Here is an 18,669-nt window from a genome sequence, read left to right on the forward strand (position 1 = left end):
CTCACGAACTGTGAGATCATGACCTGAGCCGAAGTCAGACGCTTAACCGACGGAGCCATCCAGGTGCCCCGGAGTTCAAGCACATTTAGTTCCGGTGGTCCATTCACACCGTGGAATCCAGGCATGGCTCTGTTCCCGCACAGGCCCTGAGTCAGGAGGGTGGGGTGGCCCTAGACGGGCTGGTCCCCGGGCAGGGGAGCAGGAATCCTGCCCAGGCTTCGGCTTTCCTGGCTTCATGTGGTCACGCTTACTGTTGAGTAGGTGACCCTTTGGGTGAACGTAGAGACGTTAACTTCATTATGACTCGAGCTTGTAGGAACTGGGCATTTGGTTGTTTACTGGGAAATTGAGTGTAGTCATGAGCTGATGTGAATTTGTCCTTTTTGGAAATTAGTTTTCAGGGGCGCCTGGGTGGCCCAGTCGGTTAAGTGTCCGACTCTCGACGTCGGCCCAGGTCGTGACCTCAGGTTTGCGAGCACGAGCCCCGAATTGGGCTCTGCGTGGACAGCGTGGAGCCTGCTTGGGATTCCCTCTCTCCTTTTCTCTCTGCCCCTCCCCTGCTCTCTCTCTCTCGGAATAAATAAACTCCAAAAAAAAAAAATAAAGAAATTTGTTGAAAAAATTTTAAAGTTAGACCGGTGTGTAACAAAAATAAGTCTGTGGCATAGAAGGGTATAATGAGAAAAGCAAAATTGTGCCTCCCCCCAGCACCACCTCCAAAGCCTGGACAGACCCTCCCCGCCCCCTCCCCCCCCCCAGCCCCATTTCCAGGGGAAGCCACTGTGGAGCGTCTAGCACCCTCATCCAGAAACATGTGTCTTCTGCGGTGTGGGTGTGCACTCCTTCCAGCCACCCCCTCTGACGCGGTCTTCCTTGCTTTGCTGTCACAGACGATGAGTCCTTGGAGAGTCTCGTGTGTGCCCTCATGTACCTGGACGGGCATGTCTGGAGAAGATGGCAAGCGTTTTCCCGAAGGAGGAGGGACTAGGGCGAAAGGGAAAGTGCGAGAACGGGAGATGGTGACTCGGGTGGTCTCCACCCCTGTTGGCCCCGTGCCCTTTACAGAGCCACCTGGCAGTGCTCCCGTCCAGAACGGTCTCTCTTCCCACACCTCAAACCCGGGCTGACCTTGACACTGGCTCTGGGCCAACAGAATACGGCCAGAGTGATGTCGTGCCAAGTTCTGGGAGAGCACACGAGGCTGTGCTTGCCTTCGCTGTCCTGGAGACCTCCCCAGCACTCCGCTGAACGAGCCTGGCTGTCCTGCTGGGGGTGGGGGACGCCGAGGAGCAGGGCTGTCACCTGGCCAAGGCCATCGTAGACAGGCCAGCCCCGCCTTTGACCAAGCAGCTGACCGCAGGCGTGGGGGTGAGCCCGGCCGCCACCAGCTGACAGCCAGCCTACCGGCAGACGCGAGAGCGCTCAGGTGACATGTGGCCGGCCAGGGCGGGCGCCTCAGTGACCAGCATGCGTCAATTCACGAGAACGCCCACATCCACCTGCGGGTCTGGGGGCTAAATACATGCTTAGGGTTTAAGCCGCTGGTTTTGAGGTTGCTTGTTTTGCAATGTTATCGTGACCATAAATAACAAATACGGCCCTTCCCGTGGAGGACGATACACGGTTTGAAGGTCAAGGGCTGCCATAGCAAATCCTGGTTAATGAAGGAGTTTGTTTGTTTTGTTTTGTTTTAAATCACTGGAATGTCTACATTCTGGTAAAATGAAAACACTTTAGAGAAAACCATCCCACAGCACCTCGGCATGGTGCGGTAGTAGAAAACAAGCCCATAAATGGTTCAGACTTAACAGCTCCCCTGGGTCTTGGGCCGACTTATGGCAAGAGCCTGTTAGATTGATTATATTTGCTACTACTGTATTAATGAACCTGCGAAGCAGGGAGCTGATCTGATCTTCTGCATAAAGACCTGCCGGAAGCCAAAGTTCCTTAACCTTTTTTTTTTTTTTTTTGTCTCATGCTCTCCTCTGGCAATCCCTATAAAGCCTTCTGCCCTCTTCTTAGAATGTTTTACAATGAATAAAATAAAATACATAGGATTCCAAAAAAAAAAAAAAACTCTGTTGAAATACAATCCTCTAAAAATCAGAACAAATTTACGAACCAGTAACATCTGTGCCTTTTTTTTTTCATTATTAATGCATTAAGTAAAATCGACCAGCGGGTGTGATGACAACCTTTGTTGTAGAGCAGAGATGAGATTTTGAGAGTCTGTTAAATATGAAAACATCTGTCATTTCCATTGGCGACGAAATCACAGCCCTTGCTGACATGTGCTAGTGTGACACGTTGTTTACATTCACGGTGGGGGGAAGATCTACATTTTAGTGCAGAGTCAGGGGAAAGAGGCCATTTTCCCCCTATCCAAGTTCCGGGACCTTCTGAGTTCTGCGTATGGACCGGGTGAGGAGCCCACATTTGACCCGACCTCCCCCGTCACGTATCCGTCGGCACTGAACTCCCGTTTCTTCCTGGAACTCTGAAATTTTGGACATGGATGGAGCCACTTTGGATTTGGGGCAGGGGATGGTTCCCCATTGAGGAACGATCTGTCAGTGAGCAACATGTCCTTGAAGGCAAACACGAGCCGTGGAAGAAACGGCGGCTGTGAAAACTTTTGCCCGTAGAACGGTTTCCTCCCCTCTGGTTTGTTTGGAAGTAGCTTCCTCTCCAAGAAGGAAGTTGCTGCCCCTGTGTCCCCGCGCTTGGGCCAATGGGCTGAGGTTGGAGAAGTCCCCGTTCCAAGGTTCAGGGGTCACTGGCGAAGTGAAATTCGAGGACAGATCCATGAGTTCGTTTCACCCCTTTCCTCAAGCTCTGACCGCAGTGGTGACACGGCAGTGACCCTCAAGGACCTCAGGGTGGCCCAGTGGGTCACCTGCGCTGATCCACCAGCAGGCTTCTGGGTGGCTCAGCCTGATGAACCAGGGTTGGCATGGCCGTGAGCGTGTGGTCCTCGTTCTGAGAACACTCAACGGTTCCACGGGGGTCCTTGCTGGTGGAGAAGGGCGGTCCCTGCCAAGACCTCTGGTCCCACACACAGACCCCGTCCCTTGTGCAAAGGCCTGGCAGCGGGGGGAGGACTCTGGCTGCCATCCCTCCTCAGGGCCTTTCTGTGAGAGCATAGGAAACCCTGAAGCCAAGCCCAGAGACACAGGAACAAACCCGACTACCTTTCCCGTGGCTCCAGCCACTGCCTTCCGTGTCTTTTTGGCAAACCGTCCAGGTCTTCCTTCCATTTAGATGTTGCCTCTGCTGGATGTGATGGTTGGCCTTGGCCACACGGACGCTGCCATTTCCTCCGATGAGAAAGGTGAGTTCTGCTAACCCAGACTCCAGCCCGGCCCTCCCTGAGGCCTCTGGGAGGCCCCTCCCATGTACCTCTCTTTCCTCACCACCTCCCCCCGTCTCCCCTCCCCTCACCCCTTCCTTCCTCCTGGGAAGAAGACAGTACCTGTTCCACCGACCTGGCCGACGGGTATCCAGGCCCTTGCGGGAAACTTCCTTCTCTCCTCGTGGCTCAGCCGGAGGCTTCTTCCGCGGCAGAAAGCGAGGGAGGCCCTCTTGACTTGAAATTGCCTTCCCTTTGGTGATTCTAAGGAGCCACAGGCCCACAAGCCCCACCTGGTCTGGGTCCGAGGCCTTCCTTTCGGTAAGGACGCTCACGTGCGCCGGGTTTGCTGATGCCTGACTTTGTTCTTTTTTTTTTTTTCTTTTTTAGCAAAGAAGACAGTTCATTCCAGGCTTCAGATGGGGCTGCCGTGTCTGAGACAACCGCAGTCCATACATGCCCGAAGGTGTGAGGAAACCACACCAGGGCCCCGTCCTCCCGCAGAGCGCCGGGGGGGGGGGAGGGGGGGGAGGGCAGGGGGGCTGGGGAGGGACGGGGGTACAGGTATCAAACCCCAGAGGCCGGCGATCACACTTGCGCTCGGGTTCACCCTCCTCCAGAAACCACCTTGTGGGGAACACAGAAGGCTGACCTTTCTGTCAACCCTAACCCACTTTGAACGGCTTTCATGATAGCTGTGCTCTCCGCCTGGCTTCTGATGGCTTCGGCTCAACTGCTCTCTCTCAAACAAACAAAAAAAAAGTCCATTTTCTCATCTGGGGTGACAGGTTTCGCCGATCTGTGTGGGTGGCAAACTCCTCTCGCCAGATTTTTCCCACGCATCTTCAAACCGAAAGGGCAGACCTGCCGAGAGTTTCCTTTTGAGTCCCCCGGGGAACCTGGGCGCCACAGGGCAACATGGCCAGAAGGGACAAGGCAGCAGCAGGTGCCACGGAGCCTGTGGGACCTGAGCTAGGCCGAGATCCCTGGAATGGAATGTGGGCCTTGGAGAATCTGGGGCAGACTCCGGTCATCTTGGGCTGCTCCGTGGTTTAGGCGCAATGGGGATTTTGATATGGAGGCTCCCGGATCCCAGCCTCAGGGGCAGGGACACAGCTACGTGTGCCTCAGCTGGTTCTCAGCCCCCAGGCCCATGTGGTCACCAAGTCTCTGGAGGGATTGGTACCCAAGAACTCCCACTGTATTGTTTTGGGCATTTGGATAAACCAATCTTCCATTCCTTCAACCTGCTCACGGGACAGTAAGAGGCTTGACTTGAGGGCATCGCTAACACAAGAGGGGGTGGGGGGGGGCAGGATAGGGAGACCAGCTCACCTCCATTCTCCCCACACCCCCTCCTGGAGGCTTGTCCTTTGCCCTTCTGTGCCATGGGGGCTACGGGGGCTCCTGTCCCTGGCCAAGTTGGCCAATGGGATTGGCGATGGCTTCAGAGCTGACCAAGCATGGGGACCGGCTGGTGGCCTCATTGACTCGGTAACTGCTGAGCGCTTCTGTGTCTGGCATGATGCTCGACGCTGTGGGGCTGAGAGAAAGGAAGGAGATGAAGGAAACACGGTGCCTGCCCTCAAGGGAGAACATGGTTACGGTTACAGAAAATAGAACTTATTCCTGCGTAACTGATCAGAGAAGAGGCCACATGAGAATCTGGGCGCCGGGGGAGGGTTGGAGGAGGAAGGGAGAGGGAGGGAAGGGGGGCCGTGATCCTCAGATGCGGGGTGTGGGGGTGAGTGTGCTCCATCTGACCAGTCCAGGGGTGACGGGGTCCCGCCCCTTCTGGGTCTGTGTCAGGTCTCTGCTGATTCAGCAGGAGTAGGCGTTAAGTTACGGTGGGAACGTGACTCCTTCCTCCGCCAGCTGCCTTGGCCCTGTGGTTTTGCCCAGCTTTGTACCACAGGCCAACTGAGCATGGTTTTAGGGCATCCATGACCATCCCCCCTCCCCCACACCGTCCTGGTAGGTCACCATTGTGTTCTCTGCTCATCTGGCGGAGAGCAGCCGGGTTGGAAGGGTGCCTTGACTCCAGCAGGCCTGAACGCCGACCTCACGGTAGGCGGGGGTGGGAGTACCCAGATGCCAGGCCACACGGCAAACCTCTCGGAGCATCTGGTGGCTCGAGCCCTTCTAAAAAGCCGGGGTACAAGCCGATGCTCTATGTCCCAGCAGGGTGACTCCACACCCCCGGTCCGGTCTGGGTAACTTCATCACTCGCCTCAGGTCCCAGTGCAAAGAAAGACGACGCTACTCCCTGTGTCATAGTGTTTGCTTTATTTAAATCCTGAGGTTAACAAGAAAACAGTTCCAAACAGTGCCGCAGATGCTATAAAGAAGTGTGTTTGGGGTACAAAAGTTTCTCACTCCCACCCCCCCCGCCGTGCAGGTGGGGTGTTGGCAATTTGATGTGCTTCTGGGTGGTTCTTTGGCAGGTTAAGAACGCAACGGGTCCCCAGACCCACTATCCCGTAAGGCCTCGAGAATGGAGGGTTAGTCAATTAAAGTGCAATTCTGATTTGGAAGCTACCCAGCCAAGGCCTGGGCATCGCTGTGCAGCCCCCAGAGGCAGGGGCATCTCTGGATAACACTCATCCTAAGGTTCTAAGGAAGCCTGTGTATCAGCGATGTCTCCCGAAATTTAAAGATAGACCCTAGGCGAGGGGATAACTGGAAGCTTTTAGGAAAACCATTCTCTTTCTTCTTCAGGTGCAGCGTGTGGCTTCTTCCCTTTCTACTTTTCAAGCCTGGTGGGGTGTTTCAGTTCCAGATTCCTTCTTGGGAATTTCTTTGCCTGCTCGTGATCCAGGTGACCGGGAGTCCAGCGGGATCCAGCCACAAGGGCTCTGCAGAGGCCACGCTTTATCCCGACACCCTTCCTTGCTATGGGTGGGCGTGCCTTAGAGGCTGTGTCCTTGGGGAAGGTTGGTGGGGAAGTGGCTTCTGAGCCAGAGGTGGACCAGGCAGCCGGCAGGAGTACTACAGGGTGAGTGACTGTTATTCAGAGAGCCGGCCATCCGGGGGCTTCTGGGTTCTTGTTGCGTTTCGTTTTGTTTTGCATAGTGATCTGGGGTCCCAAGGAGGTCTCCTCCTGATGATTTCTAGTGTCATTCAGTCTCCTGGCTGGGGCTACCACCTTCAATGGTTGTGCTGCATTGTCATCTGCGGTTTTGGAAAACTCCCCCCACCCCCAAACCTCAGAAAAGTCGAGAACCTGTTTAAAATGAGAATAAAGCTATTCGTACAAGCCACGCTGAAACAGGCCAACGTGTTCTCTCTAGTTGCGTAACGCACAGCAAACTCGAGCTCACGCTGCAGAGTAACGAGGGAGAAGAGTCTGTCCGGCACAAACAATAAATAGGATATGGAGCCAGGACGTGACCGCCGGGGGATCGGGCGAGCCTCTGAACAACTGCGGTCAGGGTCAGCGTTCCGGAGCGGGGGCACTGCACGCCACCAGGGGCCCCTGTGCTCCTGGAGCAGCGGCTCTGGGCTGGCTTCGCAAGGGCCGGGCGCCCTAAGCGTGTTGTTGGGCCCCTGCCGGGCTGACTGACAGAGGTTCACGAGGGGGCTTGGGTGGAATGTTCCAGGCCTTTCTCAGGAAACACAGGAGCTGTTAGCTGCACAGGATGGTGGGGGCACCATCAGCTGGCCAGTCAGCATGGCATCCTGGGAAAGCACTCAGAACGAGACTCCAGACCGCTCTGGCTTCTCTGTTGTGGGTTTTGTTATTACGGGCAGCCACTAATTCTGATTACCTTTTCCAGGGGAGAGGGTGGGCTCAAAGGCGGCATGGTTTACTCTGGAACCATCCTCAGGCCGTGTGGCACACCGGGGAGGGCAAGCGTGGGGTTCGGGAGAGTCTCCGGGAGCCCGGCCGCATCTTGCCTTGGCGCTGATCACGGTCAAGGCCTGGGCCACTGGGAGATGCTAGAGACCCCGGTGGCTTTCTGCCATGGGCGGCCGCTCCAAGGAAAGAGCACGAGAGGCTCGGCTTTTCTCTGGGTTGATGTCTCCGGAAGGTTCTGTTCACCAACGCCCTTGCCCCGCCCAACCTGACTGCAAGCAGCCACGTCCCCAGTTAAGCGACAGCTCCAAGTCTATCATGGAGGTTACTCCCCCCACCCCTGCCCCACGAGTCCTCTCTGCTGGCTGGTAGCTGAGGGGTCTGTGCTGGACGTGGCCTGGGGTCGCTGACCTGTCCGAAGGGGGCCGCTCCAGATGCCCCGCTCACCTGTGGAAGTGTCTGAGCCCCGACTTCGGGCTCTGGCCTCTGTGAACCAGGCACAAAGAGGCCATCGAAGGTGAGCTCTGTACGGCGGGAGAAGAGGAGGGCCGTGGACAGCGGGAAGGCTATGTCCTTCCAGGAAAAGGACACAGGATTCCTCGGCCCCAAGGGGAGATGGCTCCTGGGGGTCAAGTGTCGGCTGAGCCACGGGAAGTGGGCAAACGGGGTGCTGGGGAGCAGGCGGGTGGCAAGTGGGGGCCGAGGAGTGAAGTCAGAGCAGATTCGTGATGCCTGTTACGCTTGGGTTACCAGAGACTTTTGTTAAGAAGGCCCCGAGATTTGAAAGTGGTTCTTACCCTGATTATGATGGTTACTAAACACGTCTGAAGGTCTTATTTATACAAAGAGCCCATCAGCGGAACCGTGCGTCCTAAGGGCCAAGGCGCGATGCTGCCTGTCGGTCAGGCTGTCAGGGTTAGCCGGCTTCGGGGCTTCAGCCGCCCGTGCAGAGACAGCGCCGCAGTGCGCGTCCTCAGGGGGGTGGCTGAGGGGCCTGCCTGAGTGAAGGGCTTTGCGCGAGGACAGCACTTTGCAGACAGAAGAGCCGGGAAGAAAGTGGAGCTCGAGGCCCCTCCAAAACTGTGGAGCTTGAAGCAGCCCCAAATTTACTGGGGCAGGAAGGGACAGGCGTGGAGGGAGTCGCCGGAGGGGCCCCCCAGGCGCCCTGACTCTCAGGATGGCCCCGTGGCCTCCTTTTCCTGGGAGGACCAAGGGCCTCACGGCCTGAGGACTCGACAGGGTCTGGCCAGGACATCCCGGCTCATGGTCGCCCAGGACGCCTGGCCCCTGCTGGGCAGAGTGGGGCCTTTCTCTCCCCGGGCACAAGTTGGGATCATGGCCTCTGGCCTGTGCAACTCTCCACGGGGGCGGCCTGGAGCCAGCTGTGGCTCCGGGAGAGGCCGATGGTCTCCTGAGGGTTTAAACCTTTGGCAGAGTGAGTGTCCCTTTGGGTGTGAGGATAGTCGGGTCCCTAATCTCGGGAAACGGTGCTTGAGCCCTTAAAAGCCATGGAGGCTGAGAGTGACGGTGTGAAGTTCTGAGTACAAGGTGCTCCAGACAGAGCAGCTCTGAGGGGTGGCCCGTCAGCTTTGGAGCCGCTGCCTTTTTTTTTTTTTTTTTTTTTTAGTGCTTTACGTGACAGGTGAGCAAGAGTAGTGTTTCCTGTGGATAAAGTGAAACTACTAGAATCCAGGTGCTTGAGGCTACGGGAAATCACTTCCATCGTAGATCACAGGCCTGTCAACCGTCAAGTGATAAAACACTTTCTTGGAGACAAACCTGAGGAAACAGAAGTGGAAAAGGAGGGTGTCACTCAGACGCAGAAGCCCGAGGGCAGCGGCTGCCGCTGGGGCCTCTGCGGGGGGGCTGCGGTGACCTGGCTGGGTGGGGAGGGGCCCCGCGGGGAGGCCTGGGCCCCTCACCCCGTTTGTCCGGCAGAGTTCTCCCCGGGCAAAGGGTCCGGGGGGTCCTGGGACGTCAGCACCGACTGCCCTGGGGCGTGGGTGCAGAAAAGCCGCAGGGTTGCTGCTCTGCAGCCGTTGGGGGTGGCGGGGGGCTGCACGGGGAGGGGGTGGGTGGAGAGAGCAGACACTGAGAAGAGGTCTCTGGGGGAGCATGGGTTTCAGCCCCCCCGGCCACCTGAGCGTGTTCTGCCGTCCACGGTTCAGAACCCTCTGCAAGGCCATAAGGCCAGGGTTTGTCACAGCAGCACGGCCACCTCTAGCGGTAACTAGGAGCCTGCCTGGGGCACAGGACTGCGTTCCGCCCTCAGTGCGCCTCTCCTCCGCCGCGCCCACAACCCGCAGGGAATCCTCATGAGGTGGCATCTGTGCTCACGGCCAGCGCACAGGAGACGGGGCTCAGCTAAGGCCCACAGAGGGAAGGGCAGGGCCCTTGCCTGGCGGACCCGCACCCACTCGCCTGACCGCTGCCCCATCCCGCTGCCCTGCAGGGGGCTGGGGCTCATGGTCACTTGGAGCTCTGGAGGCCGTTCTCTGGAAATGCTGGGCCTGTGCCCCTGAGTCCTGCTAATTCAAGGTGCGTGTGTGTTCATGGGGCAGCGGAGGGGCAGGAGAGGGGAAGGGGGGGGCAAGGGGGGGAAGTTCATGCTCTTAGCCTCTCGTGTGTGGACGCCCTTGGTCACAAGCCCTGGAGTTCAGGGCCTGAAGGTGGTGAGGGGTGGTATGGCTCTCTTCTAGAATATGCTATCTAGTCATTCTGCTAAAAGCCAAGTGGGCTGGGAAGGGTGCCCTGTGGGGGGGATGTGGCCACTAGCTCAGGGCCCCACTCACAGAGGATGTGGCTGGTGCCGGTCAGGCAGGTCTCCTAAAAAAGGTGGCCCCGACAAGGGCTTATGCCGAAGCCAGAAGACACAAAAGGGATGGGTGCCAGCAACCTTAACCACCCCCGTCTCCTGTCTCCAGGACGTGGGGCCCTGGCGCATGGCACACGCCCAACCAATGTGCTCTTCTCCTCCACTTCCTTCCTCGGCTGCCCCTCCAGCTCGTGTCCCTACATTCCCAACGTCCTGCCCTCCAGCCCTTCACTGCTGACCCATATCTGGTGCTTTGATGTAGTGCTTCCCAGAGAAGGCACACGCTGCTCCTGTTGCCATGCTGAGAAGGCCCAGGGGCTCCTCCTCAAAGCTCTAGTCCTGCCCTTCATTTCCCTCTTGCTTGTCCGTCCGTCCATCCATCCATCCATCCAACCATCCACTGTTTCTACTGAGCCCCTTCTCTGGGCTGGGCAGTGGGAGCTTGGACACTCGGGAGAAGCAGGAGGGCATACGGTTGAGTCCAGAGCCTGGAGGCAGGCCCTCTGGGTTCCCACCTGGCTCCACCACCACCAGCTGTGTGACCTGGAGTGTCACTCTGTTACGCGTCTGGTCCTCAGACCCCTAGCAGCACCGTGAGGAGAACGGTGGTCGCTCCGACATGGGGGTGTTGTTGGGCGTAAGTGAGTCAATAAGGGTGGAGGGCCGAGAACCACCTGACATGAGCTAAGACTCTGTAAGTACTAGCCCGTGTTTTATAAAATCTATAGCAGACCCTAAACCACCACCGTATAGGGGTCTAAGATAAAAAACAACACAAAACAAACTATTAATAATAAGTTACCGATAATTAAATAGTCTCTTTTAAATGTCCACCTCTGTTCTTGGGGCCAGGAGGCAGGTGAGTTGTTCTGGATGTTAATGAGCGAGCATCCCTACCTGGAAAAGGTGTTGTCGAAGATGAGCATGTAGATGCCTGGTGTGCGGACCTTGAGCTGGCCTTGGATGTTCTCCTTGTGGGAGCTGCATCGGGTCGTGGGGATGAGGACCTGGGAGGAAGAGCAGATCAGAAAAAGTGTCAGGGAAGCCGAGAGGACCTAAAGGTCTTCTGGGCAGAGCCTTTATTTTGGGGAGGGAACTAGGCCCAGGGAGGCTAGGCGCCCTGTCTGAGGTCGCAGCGGAGCAAGGCTGGGGCTGTGGTCAGCCCCAGGAGCGGGGAGGGGCCTTCCACATGCCCTGCATTTGTTGGTAACCTGTGTTAGGGAAGAGGCTGTGAGCGTGAGTTTCACCCGACATCGTGAACTAGTCAGCGCCCCAAAGGAGTGGGCCCAGCCTTTCTGACCATGGCCAGTGCCAGAGTGTTCCACATGTGGAGGACCACTCATTTTATGGATTCAGGAAGCTGGGACTTATTCGAGGTGAAGTCCATAAGTCTGGCTGGCTCCGATTGGACCGAGGGCTGACCTGGGGTCAGGTGAGCCCCACAATTGCCTCAGGTCTCCACTTGGAGAGAAGGGAGCAACAGCCAGATGGGACAAATGGAAAACAGAGAGGACGATGACAGACTCAAACCTTACCTGATCAATAAGCCCACTAAATGTAAATAGTCTAAACATCCCAATTAAAAGGCAAAGATTAGCAGGTTGACCCAACCCCATCATGCCTATAAGAAAAGACGATTTAAAGGTAAAGATACAAATAGGTTGAAAATCAAGGGATGTAAAAAGATGTATTGTGGTAGCATGAGTCAAAAGAAGGGTGAATTGACTGCCTTAACATCAGACGAAACACATTTTATATCAAGGGATGTGGTCAGGGATAATTTCCTAATGATAAAGATGTTAGTGCATCAAGAGGACGGGCCAGTCCCGACACCGATGCCCCTAATGACTGAGCTTCAAAACCCACGAAGCAAAAAGTGGTAGAATTGCAAGGCGAAATAGGTGAATTCACAGTTATGGTTGTATATTTCAATCATGGATGGAATAAAAGACAGGAGCTCAGTAGGGAAATGAAGACTCAAAGAACAGCATCAGCTAACTCAATCCAACCGCCGCTTATGGGACACTCCACCTGACCATGGCAGAACAAACCGTCTTTTTCGAGTGCGCTTGGGATAATACACAGTAGGCCATCTTCTAGGCCATTAAAAAAAAAAAAAAAGCAACACTCATATTTAAAAGGATTCAAGTTATACAAAGTTGGTTTTCTGCCTGCAATGGACTTAAATTAGAAGTGAATCGGGGCGCCTGGGTGGCGCAGTCGGTTAAGCGTCCGACTTCAGCCAGGTCACGATCTCGCGGTCCGTGAGTTCGAGCCCCGCATCGGGCTCTGGGCTGATGGCTCAGAGCCTGGAGCCTGTTTCCGATTCTGTGTCTCCCTCTCTCTCTGCCCTTCCCCTGTTCATGCTCTGTCTCTCTCTGTCCCAAAAATAAATAAACATTGAAAAAAAAAATTAAAAAAAAAAAAAAAGAGTGAATAGATCTCCGGGGCACCTGTGTGGCTCCGTTGGTTAAGCGGCCGACTTCAGCTCAGGTCATGATTTCGCAGTTCATGAGTTCGAGCCCCGCGTCGGGCTCCGTGCTGACAGCTCGGAGTCTGGACCCTGCTTCGGATTCTGTGTCTCCCTCTCTCTGCCCCTCCCCTGCTCATGCTCTCTCTCTCTGTCTCCCAAAACTAAACGTTAAAAAAGAAATTAAAAAAAAAAGTGAATAGATCTCTAGAAAATACCAAAATATTGGGGCGCCTGGGTGGCTCAGTCGGTTAAACCCCCGACTTCAGCTCAGGTCATGATCTCACGGCTCGTGCGTTCAAGCCCCGCATCGGGCTCTGTGCTGACAGCTCGGAGCCTGGAGCCTGTTTCAGATTCTGTGTCTCCACCTGTCTCTGCCCCTTCCCTGCTCATGCTCTCTCTCTGTCTCTCTTTCTCTCAGAAATAAACATTAAACAACTAAAAAAAAAAAAAAAGAAAATACCAAAATATTTATAAACTAATCATCACACTTTTAAATAACCCGTGGGCCGAAGAGAAATAAAAAAATCAAGTGGGAGGTCCCAAAAGCATGGGAGAGAATTGTGCACGGCACGTTCCGGATGCCACAGCACCTTTGCTCTGGCTGGGAGCTGCTGGTGGAGAGGCAGTAGGTAGAGCCCAAGACAGGCCTGGGTGGGATCAAGATGAATGAGGACCTACTGTGTGTAGGCTCTGGGGCGGCCACTTCTGCACATGGTCTCCTCAAGTTCCATTAACGGTCTCTCGCATTCTTATTTCCATCGAGCACTGAGAATTCTGAGCGGTTGAGAGGTTGGGTCTGCTTCTGTGGCCCGTAACCTACCAATTCTGAGCCTGGACATTCCAGCAAGCACAGGCAGGAAGGAGCCGCTGGACAGGAAGGCTTGCTGTTGACACAGGGGCCACTGGGCGCCCCACACCTCAACCTCAGCATTTACGGCCTTGATTGCAAAGCAACCACCGAGAGCTCGTTGGGCATTAGAAGTTTCTATTCTGTAGACTTTTCACACGTCTTGACTCCTGTTTTCCCACCGGGGGCAAAATCTATGAGATTTTCTCTGGCCAAGGCTCATGCAGCTGCAGTGATAGGAAGATGATGGGGGGGGGGGCGGGGAGTGGTCTCTGGAATAAACCCGAGGCAGGTCTCCGCTGTGCGAGCCCTGGGGGTGCCTCCCACCAGCGCCAGCGCCTGGGCGGCCGTGCCCTGATTTACACCATGTGTCTGCGAGACAGCACGAGTTGGTTTCATTTATATTTGGACGGGTTCCTGTGGCCTGGGGCTCCCGTGCAAAGTGAGGGTTCTATGCTACATGGAAGAAGTGAGTCACAAGAGGCCACAAGAGGCCACGGTGGTGGTTGCTGGGGGGCGGAGGTTTGGGAGTGACTGGCCATGATGTTTCTTTTGGGGATGATTAGAGTGGCAATGGTTACATAAGCTGTAATACACTGTATTTTAATGGGTCGATTATTTGGTATATGAACTGTATCTCAGTAAAGCTGTCTAAAAAATACAAGGTCAAGCGTCCTTGCTGCCGGTGCTGGTCCCTCCCCTGAGTCTCTGTGGCCCCAGACAGGCTGTTGAGTTTCTCTGGCCAAACATGGGTCCCCACCCAGAGAGAGGGCAGGGCCTGGGTCCCATTTCCTGTTCTGTCCCCAGGCTTTAAGACAGCGGTCGGCACACAGGCAGCCTCAAGTCCTTGATTTACTGTTTCTCTGGTCAAGCGTCTTCCCAAATTCACAGCCTTTGATCTCAGTGCTGAGGAACGACCTTGTCCCCGTGGAAACACTCTGGAGAGGAGGGGGCCCGGGGACGGGGCAGTGTCTGCTGCGGGCTGTCAGAGATGGGCCTGGCCTTGTGCTGTGTGGCTCCCTCCACCAGGGCACGTCTCCTGGCGTGGCCCAAGGCCTCCTCCCCTGATCACTGCGCCCCAGGTGCCCGCCCGTCCCCACCATGACACTCTACCTGGAATCATGGTTGTCTGTTCACTAGGGTCTCTCTCCTGAAGGGCAGATCTCACGTTGTCCCTTCTCTCTCTCTAGCTCTGATAGGCGCGACAGAGCCCGGGGTTCAGCAGAAACTCAGGAAGTGGCTGTGAGCAGACCCCGAGTCCCTCATGTCTGCACCTCCATAATCACACTTCTGGGTGCTGCAATTTGCTCTGGACCCTGGAGTTTCCTGTAAGGCCCAGGTTGGTCAGGGGAGTCGGGGGATCCCAGGGGGAGTCCCTCAGACGGCCGCTGAGGACGTGCACCTGGAAACAGGTTCCCAGGCTGATGTCTGTTCAGGGGACCTCGGGCAGAAATAACAGCAGTCCCACGGCAGGCTGGGGATGCTGGGCTCCTGAAGGCAGACAGTGCCCGAAAGCCCTTCTCGCTCGCCCCGTGTACGGGCTCCTTCTGCCCCCTGGCGTCCACTCTGAGAAACACACGGGTAGTCCTGACCCCTGGAGGTCACCTGGACGCCAGAGATGAGGAAGCTTCCTCCGGGTCCCCAAGCCCGCAAGAACCACACAGATCTCCCAGGGCCGTGAGGGTTTGGCGGGTGAGCGACTGAACATGGGGAGAGGCCCACAGCTCGGCCATGCGTGGACAGGTGGAACAGCAAAGGCCTGGACACCCGATTGAGTCCCTTCCCCTGTCCCTGCCACAAACAGCCACCGGTGTCTGATGCGGGACGACGTGGTGCTGGTCCCTGGTAGGTCTTGGGGCTGTGGGGGCGAACGGCCCGGCTACCGGAGGCAAGTTCCTGCTGAGCGTGGCGCTGGCCCTGGCAAGCCACTCTGCCTCTTAGTGACCTCATCTGCCAACGTGAGCCCTGCACGCCAGCTGCAGGGCGGAGTCCGTGCCCGCTCCCGGACCGCAAGCCCCAGGACCGCCCGGGGGCAGCCTTGGAACCCCAGGGAGTAAGGGCTCCGAGCTCGGAACACAGCACGGCCAGGGGCCCCCCGAAGGGAAAGGGGGGGGCAGAGCGTGGATGAGAGGCTCCACAGAACAAGGCCAACTCAAGGAGGCTGGAATTAAGTCGTAGGAGTGAATTTGGAGAGGGCGGGAATGACAGAGTCGTCTCTGCCACGAGCCGGTACCAACAGGGCAGGGGACACGACAGCGAGCCAGACAGGCACGGGGCGCACAGGGCGAGCCTGGTCTCCTTCAGCTCGGGGCCGCACCCCGCCTCTCGCCGAGGGCCCCCCACAGCCAGCGCCCCACAGGCGGGGGGTGGGGGGGACTCAGGGATTTTGTCACGCAGACGTCACAGGAGGCTCCTTTCAGGCGATTTCAAACTGCTCTCCCCCACCCTTCTTCTCGCCACTGCTGGCACCTGGAAGTTTCCGCACGGTATAGCCGCTAAGGGCCGCTCTGAGCTCTAGGCCAGCCTGGCCGTCCTCACCGGTCCTCCCACCCACAGTGTGTCAAACGGGACAAGAATTTCCACCCAAACCAGCTCCTCTCCCCTCTGCTGAGTCAGTCAGCCACCCACGGAGTCCTGTTCAACCTCCTGTCCCGGGCTCTGGATCCCACCCATCCTTTCTATTCTGGCTCCCAAGCCCCTGGAGCTAGGCTCACCGGACGCACCTGGGGATGCCTGTGTGTCCACACTCTGCTACCCCCTGCCTGGATTCTGACCGAGTGGTGTGGCGGTGGCCTCAGGACTGGGTGTTTCTAACGTGCAGACAACACTGAGACCCGTGGTCCAGGCCATCATCAGCACGCCACGCTGAGAATGTCTTAGGACTTTATGAGCTTGCATCTGCCACCGAGATTTCAAGCCCCACCCACCACCCAAGGGACACAATGGCCAGGTGTCTCTGGCAAGGTCTCTGGGGCCCATGCCCCCTAACCTCCTCCACGGTGCCCTCCTCTTGCTCTGCACAGCCGGGCTAAAAAAGGATCCTTAAAGCGGGTCACATGTCTGTATTCTTCGCAATTTCACCCACTGACCTGTCCCAAGGTCAGACCGGAGATGTCTGACACAGGAGCAACCTTCAGACGCCTGAGGACAGTGCTCTGGAGCCTCCAAGGTCTTTCCTTTCCCAAGCCGGCCAAGGACAGGAGCGTTGCCTGCCCCATGGAACGCAGCCCGGAGGGCCCGCCCACCTGCTTTCTCTCCACGTCCCTCTCACGGCCGAGGCCCAAACACTCCAGGGGAGGCCTGCCCAGCAGAAGGCTGGACAGCCACGGCCCCGCACCAGGGAAGGTCTGCCCAAGCACCCCGCTGGCGGAGGGCCGGCCTTACCTTACACTGGTCCAGCGGTGTGTCCTCGGCCTCCTGGAAGACCACGCTGAAGGAGATGCTCTTGGGGTCGGAGGAGAAGACCCAGCTGATGGTGAGGCCCGCCTCAGCCACGGTGATGGGGATGACGCTGTAGGTACTGGACCTCACGAACAGCTCCCTGTTGCTCTCCCCGAAGTTGGCGATCTCTTCCACCGTCAGCGGTAACTTTATCCTAAAACCCAAGGGCGGAGGGGGCCCGGATCAAACGGGCAAAGTGCCTGAGTCCCCTGGCCAGCTCGTCTGCGGCTCAGAGGTGGCCGGAAGCCCTGGAGGCTCTTGGGAGGACAAGGCCTGGGTACCCTTGACCAACACGCTTAACTGTGCGAGAAACCTGGATGCGCAGTGTGGGTCGAGGCACCGGGGCCGCGTGTAAAGCACGCAGGTGACAGTCCCGGCTGCGTGGGGCTGGCACATCCCTGCAAGCCTGTCGGAGAGGAGAACGGCCTGAGGCGATCCACGCGCCGCGAACGGGAAGCGGGTGCGGAGGCCTCGGCTTTCTGCAGCTTTCCCGGAGCTGCCCTGCTGCCCAGCACAGGTCCCCTCCCCAACTCCCTGCCGCCCTTCATGTCATTAGCACCAGCAGGAAGCACGCACGTCATTAGAAACTTCCCGCCCTCTGGAAATCTGGGGCCTGCTGTAAGACTGCAAGGGGGCACCCTGATTTTCTTAAACGCAGCCGTCCCAGATTCTTTATACGGCAGGGGCGGTGGGGCAGGGTGATGGCCTCGGGGACGCAGGCTTCTCGGGGACCGTGTCCCCGGTCTTAACGCTCGTCAGCTGGACAACAGCCGCTTCCGTAAGTTTAAGGGTTTAGTGACAGTGAGCTCCTCTGTTCCTGGGGTCCTGTGCGGGGCCCAGAGTGTGGAGCCAGAGGGACCCGGGTTCCGGTACCTGCTTTGCTTCCCTTCCCTCCTCCTGAGCCTCAGTTTCCTCATCTGCAAACGAGGACAACCAGGCCTGCCCGCTGACGGGTGTGAGGCATACATCAGAGGATGAACTTGGCCGAGGGGGGACTGCTCCCTGAGGCTGCCTGTTTTCCGACTCGGTGGCGCCCCCTCCTGGACCGTGCAAGTCGGGAGCCAGCATATGAGCACGAGATGCGAGGACAGGGCCTCCAGTGCTGAGCTGCCACCTCAGGGGCGGCGTGGCCTCGGGCGAGTCGCATCCCCTCGACTGTGAAGCGAGAAGGTGGTGGCCACTACGTGCGGGGCCCTCTGCTCGCAGGCTTCATGTGCTATCACCACGGCCACGTGAGGAAGCAGGGTGCTCCCCCTTGCACATGAGGAAGCCAAGAATCACACAGATGAAGAAACTTGGTCCAGGCCCACACAGGTCTGATAGGAAGCCATTACCTGTCCACTCCACCAAACTGCCTTCCGTGGCGAAAATGTTACTGTCCCCTTCGAGATGCGGCAGTGGAAACTGAAGCTCAGAGAGGTTAGGTAACTCGCCCAAGACTGCACAGCAAGTAAGTCACGGGGCTGAGAGTTCTATCTGCCTTCAGAGGTATGGAGACGGATGGAAATACCTCCCCCCCAAGCTATGCTAACGAGAAGAGGAATCAAGGATTAAAAAACCCAGAATGTGGGGCACCTGGGTGGCTTAGTCGGTTAAGCGTCTGACTCTTGGTTGAGCCTCAGGTCATGGTCTCGTGGTTCCGTGAGTTCGAGCCCACGACAGGCACTGTGCTGACTGCGTGGAGCCTGCTTGGGATCCTGTCTCCCTTTCTCTCTGCCCTTCCCCCACTTGCACTGTCTCTCTCAAAAATAAATAAACACCCTACTTTGTTTCTGTTCCACGGCCAGCGCCACCCTGTGACACAGTATGTAATTTACTTGTGTATTCCTGTTTAATGTCTGTCAACCCCTGCTGGAATATAAGCTCAACAGGGGGGCTCTGTTTTGCTCAGTGATGTACTCCAAGGACCTAGAACATACCCGGCACCTAGTAGGTGCTGAATAAATAC

At 56.9% G+C, this 18,669-nt stretch overlaps 1 protein-coding gene and 1 long non-coding RNA gene across 5 annotated transcripts in view; both read right to left on the reverse strand.

The window, feature by feature from the left end:
* Positions 1–1,853: 1,853 nt before the first annotated feature.
* Positions 1,854–3,852, reverse strand: LOC123382903. Its single transcript, XR_006592042.1, has 2 exons — positions 3,473–3,852; positions 1,854–3,317 (listed from the first exon to the last, which is right to left on the reverse strand). It is a non-coding gene; the product is annotated as an uncharacterized LOC123382903 (long non-coding RNA).
* A 1,766-nt stretch (positions 3,853–5,618) lies between these two features.
* Positions 5,619–18,669, reverse strand: part of FYCO1 (FYVE and coiled-coil domain autophagy adaptor 1) — a 74,580-nt gene continuing 61,529 nt past the window's right edge. For 3 of the 4 annotated variants that reach the window (XM_045049228.1, XM_023248072.2, XM_023248080.2), the window contains 3 exons: positions 16,665–16,875; positions 10,858–10,967; positions 5,619–8,924 (listed from right to left, as the gene is read on the reverse strand). In XM_045049228.1, coding sequence (XP_044905163.1) covers positions 8,849–8,924; positions 10,858–10,967; positions 16,665–16,875 — 397 coding nt within the window. In that variant the 3' untranslated portion in view covers positions 5,619–8,848. Of the gene's footprint in view, positions 8,925–10,857; positions 10,968–14,393; positions 14,607–16,664; positions 16,876–18,669 lie in introns of those variants that run through there. The other variant, XR_006592048.1, reaches the window with a different exon arrangement.

The sequence above is a fragment of the Felis catus genome, chromosome A2 (genome assembly GCF_018350175.1).
Source record: "Felis catus isolate Fca126 chromosome A2, F.catus_Fca126_mat1.0, whole genome shotgun sequence".
NCBI classification, from domain to species: Eukaryota; Metazoa; Chordata; class Mammalia; order Carnivora; family Felidae; genus Felis; species Felis catus.